The sequence below is a fragment of the Mixophyes fleayi genome, chromosome 4 (genome assembly GCF_038048845.1).
Source record: "Mixophyes fleayi isolate aMixFle1 chromosome 4, aMixFle1.hap1, whole genome shotgun sequence".
In the NCBI taxonomy this organism is placed as follows: domain Eukaryota; kingdom Metazoa; phylum Chordata; class Amphibia; order Anura; family Limnodynastidae; genus Mixophyes; species Mixophyes fleayi.
In genome coordinates this window covers 319,491,971-319,504,285 of record NC_134405.1, presented here as the reverse complement: position 1 = coordinate 319,504,285, position 12,315 = coordinate 319,491,971, and the positions used below count along the sequence as shown (strand labels likewise).

The following is a 12,315-nucleotide window of genomic DNA, read 5'->3' as shown; positions in this document are numbered from 1 at the left end:
TTGTAACAGCAGCCAACATATGGGAAAATACACTTTTCTTTGTTTCTACACTTGATTATTTTATTCAATTGTTACAAGATATTTAATCAGCTAATTTGCTCTTAATGTGGGTGCCAAATACATGTGTATCGTTTATCATACGTTTATCTTTTATAGCTTTCAGTCCCATTGTGCACACGCTATATTAATTTATTTATTAGCATTTATCTACTTAAGGCCAGCCTATTCCATTATAAATTGTTGGGACATCCTGGTTGCCTGGCGTGTGTCGTACTGATAGCGCTTTTCTCCACCATATTGTATTATTGGCACAATTATGTCTCGTGTCAATTATTTAAAGATGTTAAATAAGTTTTTAAGAGGTTTAAGGGGAGTTAGAGATATCAGCCATTCAGCGTTTTAATGACATCTACTCTGCGAGGGTGGTCAGACTACGTGGTGTCTTTATTTTGGGGAGTGGTGGCCTATACACGAACTAAATTAGATGCATTTCCTTCTAGAAATTGCTTTTACTATTATGCATTATTTGTATAGTACATCCACTGTATGTTTAGTCATCCACATCAGTCGTTGCACCAGTGGAGCTTACAATCTAAACTACAAAAAAACCACAGACACACACACACTAAACCAGTTTAGTCAGGGGCCAGTTAACTTACCAGTTTGCTTTAGACTGCAGAAAGCAACTCACACAGACACATGAAGAACATACAAGCCCCACTCCCTGGTTAGGATCAAACCCAGAGCCCCACTGGTGTGCAATACTGACCACTGTGCTGTTTGTCTGAAGATATTATTAGTTGATAATAATGTTGAAGCGATGAGACAGGCAATTCAGATGACTGTTATGTAGGAGGTCAAGAAGGAAGAAGGAAGATTTTACCTCATCTTCTTCTGGATCAACACAGCTAGAAAAAGCTGAAAAATGTCTCTTTTTTTTCAACCTCACTGTGTAGCGTATTCAGATATACGTCAAATTAATAGAAAAGTATTGGTAAATGCTATCATTATAAGTGACCCTCTGTTGTCTAGATTATTGCAGCCATCTTTTGTAGCTGCCCATCCATTAAAGACAAACTAGTTTATATACAATTTATCATGTATGCTGACGTGTTCTTATTATTTAATGGTATCACCATACCTCCCAACATGTCTGTCCCCGACTGCTGGACAGGGGGCGTGGCAACTGCACAATGGGGGCGTGACCACACCTTGGCGGGGTAGCTAGTGTATAGCAATGGCCAGCCTAGTGTATAGCACAGGCTGTCCATTACATACCTCCCTTTCCCCAACATGCCCACCCGCGGGACAAACATGTCCCCGGGCGGGATAACAGGTCTGGGGGTAAAAGTATCAAGTTGAGAGTTTTCCGGCGGGTTTGAAAAGTGGAGATGTTGCCTATAGCAACCAATTAGATTCCAGCTATCATTTTGTAGAATGTACTAAATAAATGATAGCTAGAATCTGATAGGTTTTTCAAACCCGCCGGAAAACTCTCAGCTTGATACATTTACCCCCAGGACTGTTCCGCTGATATCGGGACAGTTGGGAGGTATAGTATCTCTGATTACCAGTGCAATTATTATTATTATTTTATCAATTGTAGTTTCACCTTTGTGGTGAACAAATTGCTCTGTTCATGTAAGTGTATCTATATACTGTAGGTGAAATAATAAGACCATTATGGATATTAATATTAATACAAGGGGGAAAAAAAATGAAAAAATCCTTAAATAATTCTATGATGATGATGGTGATTGGGACAATGCAGATCTATTGCAGTTCATGGTATTGGAAATACAATCAATACTAACGAGTGGAGGCAATAGATATTAGCGTCATTTAGAATTAGAAGCAAAGCAAATAAAGGGAGCAGATATATGTACCTGGATATACCATGTTACAATGCAATGGATGCAAATGCAACTATGTTTTTCCGCACACAGGAAAAATAGTGGCTGCTCTTGCATGCAACGCATAAATACTGGCAGCTTATCTACACTGCAGTGTAGATTTGTCCTGACCCCTTTCAACTCTAAATCTGTCCGCACATTTTACATTTGTTTCATTGAATAATCACTGTTACGTGCACACTCCTTATCTTCCCCAAGGAGAACTGCATGTAATGGCACATACTTGGACTGTACCAACAGAATTGGCATAGCTGTCAGACAGTGCTGCTCTCTCTTACCTGTTTCTGTAGCTTTGTCTACCTGCTGGTAGTCTAGGTCCTGGAATGTTGGGGCCATGTCTGGAAAAGGGGAAGGGTGTTATTTACTTCCAGGACAGCCGAGCAACAAGTGAACACACAAGGTCCATCTCTCCTGACATTAAATAGCATTCATAGTTAATAAATAGGCCTATTTCCTCCCAACCAGCCCCAGCATTAAATAATTAGCAAATAACACTATGATGGTCTGTGCTACACAAATGTACCCGAACTGCTAAGAGAGATTAATATAAATATATAAACCACTATTTTATTCATTTATATTTAATATATAAATATATAATAAATAACATATAAATATTTTATTTGTAAATTATCAGTTTTGTTTCTACACAATCACATTATTTTTGTTATGACCTTGACTGTGGTTTATATTAAATGAACAGCATTGTTACGTAATACATAATGCCTATTTCCTCCCAAACAGCCCTGACATAAGGCGAATACAGGACTAAGGCTGGGTACACACTGGAGGTTTTTCAGCCAATCATCGGGCCAGTCAGCCGATATACGACCGTTTGGTCACATATCGTGTTAGTGTGTATACACGATGATGAATGACAGTCGTCCCGATTGTTGTTTCATTTGGTTGGTCGCACTGTTTGATAATTTATTTCCAATCATCTTACGATCATGCAGTGTGTATGCACTTAGATTCACGATCTCCATAGAGTTTACAGAGTCATGGGGGTATATTTACTAAACTGCGGGTTTGAAAAAGTGGAGATGTTGCCTATAGCAACCAATCAGTTTCTAGTTATCATTTATTTAGTGCACTCTACAAAATGACAGCTAGAATCTGATTGGTTGCTATAGGCAACATCTCCACTTTTTCAAACCCGCAGTTTAGTAAATATACCCCCATGGTCTTTTCAGCTCATGCTGACAATGAACATGAATAAATGTAGAGAGTGCTGTAGATGGAATAATTTGTTCGTTTGTTCGTTCTGAGATTGAATATTTAATTTCAGAGTCACAGAAGCTAACGAAATTCGCTATGACATGTGGATAGCTATAACAAGGCGGTAAATCAGTGTGACAGAAATGTATGAATGAATATTGTGCTGTCATTCTCTAAACAACTAGAGGACCAGATGAAGTGCACAGATCTGAAGGCAGATCGTGTCAAGTGTGTATGCATGAACCGCCTGACCGTTCGGAGCGTCAGTCGTAGGTACAATAGTTGTAGATAACAGATATTCAGAAAGTTCTCCAGTGTGTAACACAGTGAGCATTGCCTTCCTACCGACTGGCCCAGCCCATCCCCGTCCATTATAATACGTCATGACAACGCCCTTGTCTCATGTAGCTCTGCTTTTACTCAACCACTGTCTGGTACAATATAAGCACACTGAATGTGAAGTACTCTGACCATTCTGAAGATCTGATTGGTTACTGGTTGCTCTGTCTCCACCCACATCAAAGCGAAAGACACCCCAGAGGAGCAGGAGAAGAAGACTGAACACAGTAAAGAGCACAGATCAGTAACAAATGCATCTTAAAAATATAAGGAATGTGGCTCTATGGCTTCGCTCCGACCTGGGCCTATTCATTACGAGCACCCCCTATGCACTGATACAGTGATGTCCATCGCCAGACTGTGGTCAGTACAATACCGCCCCAGCGTGAGCCACACAAAGCTTTGCTTTTACTATCTGTAGTAATCTCTGTTATACATCGTGGACTATGCTCTATCCATATGAGTAGATCTTTATACAGATGGATTTTATAACTGAATAGTAAATACAGACACTAAAGCAAATAAAAAACATACTTTTTAGTGTTTAACACATCACTATCTATTGATTCCCTCTGTCTGCAGGCTTGTTTGAATGAAAAATTGCATTTATTGCTATATTTACTTTTACTATCGGCAGCTGATAATGCTGCTAGCCTGTAATAACCGCACGCACTTCGCCATCCAGCTGCTACAATTGTTAATCCATTAATCAGGTGTTCTCCCCACCTGCTAGATTGTAAGCTCATTGGGGCAGAGCCATCTTTATTGGTGTCATTGCATGTAATATGTCCGTAATAGGACGTGCGGTCCTCATAGTGCAATTCATTTATAAAATCAGAAAGAAAATTATATTGTCTCATTAAGTCTTGGGCCTCTGTGGCTGGTATACTATCTATATGTTACTATGAACTTTTGGGCATTTCAAGTGTTGCATTGATCACGGTTGAAGGTGCGACATTGAATTAATTCTAAAGTCTAAACTGTGAATAATGCATAATTCATAGACATTTGTAGCTATTCAAGAATAAACCAGAAAGCAGAATATAATTGTGTCAAATGATCTAACCCCCCTGTAGGCCTACCAGCTCTTCTCTTGGAATTATAATAAAACATCACCCTAATTGGTCTTTTTAATAAAAATATTAAGAAGTTACTAATTTACTAGGAACCAATACGTCAGCACTCATGAATATTAATGAGCTAATGCTTCAAAGATGTCACAGGTTCCGAGCAAATTGGTATTTTACAAACTGGTTCAGCCCACAAAACGGATGCCGACACTTATCTCAAGAGACCTGCAAACAAAGCTGATAGACATACAAAGGCAGAGCATGTTTGTGAGAAGAACCAACCAGTGTGGGGGAAAGGTTGTTTCTTTCAGTAATTTCATAATTCTTGATTAAAAACCAATTGGTAAAACTATCTTAATAACAGTGCTCAACATGTGTATAAAACAGAACACATTTCGGGGTCTAGTGATCTCATATATTGTGTCTAAAGAAATACAAGCACCAATGGTTATGAAAACAGAGTTTATTTGTTTCTAAAGAATGAATTTACTCTGAGTTTGCAACTTTATGCCACCTTCTTGCTAATCCGTTTAAATGTAACTCCATCAGCTACTGATGTCTGAAAGTACAAAAAGATAAAGAATGGAGTCAGGCATCAAACAGATCATCATCATCATTTATTTATATAGCACCACTAATTCCGCAGCGCTGTACAGAGAACTCACTCACATCAGTCCCTGCCCCATTGGGGCTTACAGTCTAATTCCCTAACACACAGACACACACACACAACCAGACATAGAGAGAGACACAATAAGGTCTATTTGATAGCAGGCAATTAACCTACTAGTATGTTTTTGGAGTGTGGGAGGAAACTGGAGCACCCGGAGGAAACCCACGCAAACACAGGGAGAACATACAAACTCCGCACAGATAAGGCCATGGTCGGGAATCAAATTCATGACCTCAGCGCTGTGAGACTGAAGTGCTAACCACTGAGCCACCGTGCTGCCCAATGGCTACTGTGGTAGGGGAATAAAAATTTTAGGTAATGAAACTCCTAACATTGAGCGGGGAGTAAATTATTAAAAATGACCAAAGTGGTTAGTTTCCTGTAATTAAAGATACATGGAAAATATATATCTATGCTGCTTTCAACACTTTTGCTGCAGAGCCAGTAATGTGATTATATTGGCTATATTATAAGCAGTTAAATGGTTAATAATTACAATACCCATAAAAAGGTGGATAAAAAAATCACATGTAATTACCTAGCTGGTAATCACTTTAGTAATACCAAAGATTATACTAGGAACCAAAGATCAGATTGAGGCTAATGCAATAAACCAGGCTTGTAAAAGGCAAAATGGATAAATCAAGCCAATCTATCCTCTATACATGGAGCAATGTAAAAAATAATATACGTGTAATACTGTACAACACTGTGTTTTGCTGCATCAATATATTTTGGACTTTGATAAAAATTAATAATTGTGTCCAGGTATATTATTGATAAATGTGTTTAAGTATATGTTTTGTCATCCCTTATTGATAGAAAGGAACAGAATATACTACATGTGTTGTTTTAGGATTGGCAGCATACATACTCAGGGGCAAACGCAGGGTTTGTAGATGGGGCGAGTGGGAGTGACCAGCATGCATGGGGGCGTGGCTATAATTTTAGAGAGTGCTTGGCTGCTCTCCAACTCTTTCTATCCCCATAATATACATGGGCAATGCTGCGTGCACTACTGTTAGGTGCATGCACCTCTCCCTTTTCAAGCAGAGCCGTGTGAAGCGGGGGCAGGGTCCAGCCACCTCTATTATACAGTGCCCCAGGCTTTGGGGGGTGGGTTCCAGGCACTAGGAAACCCCCCCTCGGTTTGCCTATGATACTAATAAACTTGATCTAACATCTTACCTCCACCAGCTTCCCTCCCACGATCTCTGATGTGTGATGGTATTTAGGGAAATCCACTACAAGTTTTCCACCTTCCAGTTTGACAGTTGCCTGCAATTAAAAATTTGCTTTAGGTTCACAGAGCAGATCTCAAGAGAAAATAGCTGTATCAATGTTGTATGTGTAGTATTAAGATTACACAATGCATTTTTTCAAATGTAAAGTTTTTAAAATATTTTTTTATTTTTTTTAAAATAATTTTTAGCTATTTTTTAAAACTTTTCTTTATGTTAATGGAACAAGACCAAGGATCAAGGCACTCATCTCCTGAGATAAACTGCTCTGATTTAATTGATTGCCTTATGAAAGTGTTAATAACTTAAGCCATTCCTACCATCTTTCCCCATTTAGGCGACAATCCCACCCTCCCGCATACATGGAATTTTGTCCCGATTCGGGACATTTGGGAGATATGTTGCACTAAGCAACAGGTGCGCACGGCATTGAAGGGGTGTTTTTAGGGCAGAAGAAGGGTCCTGGGGACAGCCAATGTGACGTGGCTATCCCCTGAGGCACTCTGTCTCGAATCCGAAATCATAAATATAGGACAAAACTGAAATTTTCAGATATGAACCATTAAGGTAAAATACAAAATACAGCGTGAACTTCAATTTCCACTGCACTGGGGTATTAACACCACACGCATTTCACACATTTGAAGCACTTCGCTCATCTGCAGACAGTGTCCTAATGGGATAGATTACTGACCAAAAAGCTGAATCCGGGGGCATTTAAATTACAATGACTGCCGTGCACCTGTGTATGAATCATCCAATCCACATAGTGCATTTCTGCAAAACAAGTCTACCTAACTGCATACCTCCTCCCCATCTCAGCAGGACAGTTCCGCAGGTTGTTAGTATTGTCTGACTCACGGGAACTTAGTAGGTATGACCACGCTACGGAAGAGTCTCTGGTGCCTGTTACAAAACCTCCCAACACCCACAATGTGGTTGGGAAGTCCCAATTCTAAGACCTTGAAAGGGCTTAAATAAAAATGGACAAAGTTTTGCCGGAAAGTAGGGATTTCTGGCCAGATTGGGGCATGGTTTTTACAGATCGGGAGATGGGCCTTATTTTGTCCAGATTGCGCATGTCTACAGTTGGCAGATATGGGCAATTCAAGGGAGTTTAGTAAGGGAGTGGGGTTGAAGGTGGCGTAACACTTCATAATCTGTAGACACTACTCAAGATTTATGGCCAAGCCCATTGTGAAGTGGACACGACTAGCATGACACGGTCACACATCCATTTTGGAGGAGAAGTGGCCGTTTCCCATTTTAGTCATGTCAAATGTTGAGATCTGTGTAACTATCAGTTTCCATCTACTTGCTGTTTAACTGTCCATTTCCTGCGAATCCTCATTCTGTTTAATGTTGATCCTGATACCTGATAGATTAATTTCATGATGGAATGATAGCTGGGTCTGCACTCTCTGATAGAATGATGCTAGGATAATTACTTACCTTAAACTTCTTGCCAGCCATCGTCTCTAGATCGGACTCTTGACCAACGGTGAACTTATTGGTGAGGGTGAATCCTGGATAGATCTGAGACCAAGTGAAGTCATTGCCGCTTTGGACCACTTCTGCTGTGTACTTGAAATCTCTTCCTTTCTCAATTTTGTCATCAGGAATGCCTAGCCCAGGAAAGTTTCAATCATCATCAACATTTATTAATATGGCGCCAGCAAATTCCGTAGCGCTTTACAATTAGGGACAAACATAATAATAAACAAACCGGGTGAAACAGACAAATAGGTGAGAATGCCCTGACCGCAAGCTTAGACATCTTTATAGTTTCAGCCTAAACTGTAATATTGGGTGGCTGAAAACATGCTAAATTATTTTTAATGAAATCCCTTAATTATATTTTTACTTAATTTATTTATAGTGTACCACCATATTTCGCAAGGCTGTATAGAGAATATGTAATAAGTCACATCTGTATCTTCCCCATTGTAGCTTACAGTTTAAAGTACCTACCACACGCACACATACGCTCCAATCAATTAACATACAGGCATATTATTGGGTATTAAGAAGGTACTGGAGCACACCCATGCAATCATGGGGAGAGCATGCAAAATCCATGCAGATAGTGGCCGGAGCAAAAGTGAATCTATGACCCCAATAATGCTAACCACTGAGCCACCATGCTGTGGTGATGATTATGAGTCTTATGATGTGGAATAATGATTGCACATAAAATATACATTTTATGAAGGTGGTGCATGGTGATTTTTTTGGTGCCTACATTAGGGGACATTTTTAAAAGCTGGTGAACAAAACTGCATAAAAGGAAGATTTAAGCTATAGTAAGGGTACATGAGATGGTTATTTTCTAAACTCTGCTGGTTGCAGCATCTATTTTGCACAGATACCCGTATAGCGTTTTCCACCAACATACAGTTGATAATGAAATTGTTAAATCAAATTTCAGATGAGTTTATTACTCACCAATGAGTTTCATGAAAGCATCGAAGTTCTCCTGGGATTCCACCTCATATTTTCCGGTGAAGGACATGGTCGACGTTGCTGCTGCAGGACCTTTAAGAGTCTTAGAATGGTCTCAGTAGTGAGTGCAGAATGCCTGGAGGTTCCTCGTTTTATACCCAAGACTTTATGACTCATCGTCTTCAAAGTTATCTTCTTACATCATTGTGCAATCTGATAAATCAGTGTTATTGACCTGTAGGTAAGAATCAGGTTCAAACAGTTGTAAAACAATCAGCTAAAGCGTTTGTGGAAATTTTTTCTCTTTTGTATATCTGTATTTGAAACATGATTTATATTGAAATCTATAGTGAGAATGGGGCCTATCGCCTCTGGTTTTAAAGGATATCTCCAGCTTTGGTGGATCTTTTTAATATTGTCCTTGTTTAGATTGTTAGTGGTCCTCCAGACAATCAAAGGACATAATGTCAGGAAACCGCAGTTGAGTATAGGATTAGATAATCTGTAGGGTGTTGTGTGTTTTGACCAGTATTAAAGTACATGGGCAGAAATGTAAGAAAACGATGTTGCTTTCCTGTCTGTGCTAAACATTACAGTAATATTGTAATGTGATCTGAATATGAGAACAAAACAGGTATTGTGGAGGTACAAGCACCTTCATGATACTTGACAAATAGTCTCCCAAATGCACAATACTTAACCATGGTTGGTGTACTTAAAATTCTTAAAATGTGTCTGGTTCTGTTCTGTCTTTACTCACTTTCTATGTCTCCATGCACCAATTCTACATCCAGCTCCTGCCTTCCTTCCTGACCCTTTCGGATCCCACAAGGCTCCGTCCTTAGCCTGGCTCTGCTCCCTTATCACTCTGTGTCATTCCCTCTGGCCTCAGCCTGAACCCACCCATTAGATTGTAAGCCCCCATAACCAGGGCCCTCTCTCCTGTAATCTTCTTGATTCCTCCCAACTTGTTCCCCTAGAATCATTATGTTGTGCCTCTTGCATGTTTTGCACTATGTATTATGTTTGTTCTATACTTTGCCTCTTACGTCTTATGTATTGTGCTTAACTTCTTGACTTTATTGTACTTATGTGTCTTCAATGTTCTGTATTGTGCTTGATGGACCTCTATGATTTATATACTATGCTCTATTTGATCATTGTAAGGAGCTGACTTTGAGTTTATGTCGTGTTATCTTATCTTGCTCTTCAATCTGCAAACCAGCTGTCATATAAAACATAGATCTAGATAGGAAAGCAGATTGGCCTGATCTTTGCTACCTATCATAAACCACAGACATAAGAGAAAGAAGGGGCATGATGTAGGGCATGAATCAAGAACGAAGAGATTCAATAGTTAACTATCCATGTATAGATAACTATGCTGAATTTCCCATATGTGGACCTGCCATGTTGCCAGAGGTTTGTGCTGGCTAACCTGAGGCACAGAGTCTGATGGGAAAACAATTTATTTTTTTACCTGACATGAAAATTATGGTCTTTGTTAAGGGGGATCCACAGATCACTGCTCCACCCTGAAGTTGGGTCAAGCAGCTTGCATTCAAGGATGACATGCCGAGGTCAGGGTTAGAAGTAAGCAACAAGGTTAGAACAGACTAGTTCGATACACAGGCAATCACACTAAGCAACTACTAGTTTTAGCAGTAGAACTTAGAAAACCTGATTCCCAGGCACCAGTTAAGAGGCTGAGCAGGTTTAAATAAAGGTTGAGTGATATATCGAGCAAGAGTTCAAATGTGCACACTCACGTCACTGGGGACACCTAAATGGAAGAACATAGAATCAAAAAAATTGATATCATTTAGTCTGCTCTTTTAGGTGTGAAATTTTTGAGGGTGGGTGTCATTTTTTTAATTATTGCTTTCTATATAAATCTTAAAAATGGCAAAAAGTTTGTCCCATGCGTTCTTCAATTTTACAGTATGAGTCCAGACCACAGCTGCTGGGAGATTATTCCATGGATCTGTCCCCTTTTCTGTAAAAAAACTTCTTTATCTTACCTTTCAGTCTTGCTCCTTCCAATTTCAAAGTGCGCCCCCATGTTCTAGAAATCCATTTATTTTTTTAAAATTGCTGGATCCGATCAGTTCTTTAAGTATTTCCTGAAAAGTTTTCTTATGCAGCCTCTGTGCAATATCAATAGCCCTTCTTTATTTTATTTTTTTCCTATTTTATTAATATCATTTTGGAGTTGAACTCTTCAAGTGACCCAAAAAGTGTCATTATAACCTCCTTTGTCCTGCTACTAACATCTCTTTCTATACAACAACGTAGCTGGCTTTTCCCACTAGTTGACTACACTATCTGCTTATTATCTTCACATTATCTGATATTATAACTCCAAGGCCCCTCTCCTCTGTTGTTGTTACATTACATCACTATTCATACTGTACTCTGATTTTGGAATTGTTTTGTCTCACATATACATTTTATTTGCTTTTTGATGTATTTCAATTTTTGATTTCTCTGTATTCTTTAAACCCCTACTCAGTTGTTTTAACCTTTTCAGGGGTATCAACCCTGCTACAAATCATTGTATCATTGGCAATAAGACGTATACCTTCCCTTGTAGACCACAAGTAAGATCACTAATGAATACCGTAAAAACACAGGATCCAGGACTGATCCCTAAATCACTTCACTGGTTACCATCCCTTTGTCTAAGCTTAGGCCATTGGCTACAACACCGTGTATCTTGTCTTTATGCCAAATCTTTATCCATTCCAATATCTTTGAGTCAAATCTAAAGATTTTTAGTTTCTAAATTAAAATAATGTGAGATACCAATCAAATACCTTGTTAAAATCTAAGAGGCCTACTTATGATCCTGGGATGATAACCTAGCTTTAAAATTAAAATTAGGTTTAACTCTAATTTATCAATAAATTTTGCTGGGGCACCTGAGCGGCGCTGGTTGGCGGCAGAAAGAGGACTCTTACAGCTCGCCAAGCCAGCACAGCCGTGTCGGCTCATGCACCTGCACTGGAACTGGAATCCAGGACTGGTACTTCCAGTTCCAGATTTGGTAAAAGAAAGGAATACATCAAGTTAAAAAAAATTGTAACAAAAAAACAAAACTTTAGTAAACTAAAATGCTTGATTTTAATAATAAAGCATTTTTTCTTGTTCTGCCCCCCAGCTAATGCTCCCCTGAGATGGCGTTAGCAATCAGAGCACACTTTCCTTGTTATAAATAGGCTTCTCCATATTTTGGAACTCTTAGGAGTCATGTTGTTACACAACTGGTCTAAAAATGATTTCCCAATTCCAACAATAATACTAATAGAAGACACTCCCCCTTATTCACTTGAAACACTTTACGTTGTACCACACAATTCTGCATAGAAAAAAAAACAAACTGCACAAATTATAATTCAAATAGAGTTTATTAGATTTAG

General features: G+C 39.0%; 1 protein-coding gene across 1 annotated transcript; it reads right to left on the bottom strand.

The window, feature by feature from the left end:
- Positions 1-5,045: 5,045 nt before the first annotated feature.
- Positions 5,046-8,998, bottom strand: LOC142150192 (gastrotropin-like). The gene is made up of 4 exons (XM_075205396.1): positions 8,900-8,998; positions 7,907-8,079; positions 6,402-6,491; positions 5,046-5,099 (listed from the first exon to the last, which is right to left on the bottom strand). Exons 1-4 carry the CDS (start codon positions 8,964-8,966, stop codon positions 5,046-5,048), a joined length of 384 nt encoding a protein of 127 aa, XP_075061497.1. The 5' UTR covers positions 8,967-8,998.
- Between the last annotated feature and the right edge of the window lie 3,317 nt (positions 8,999-12,315).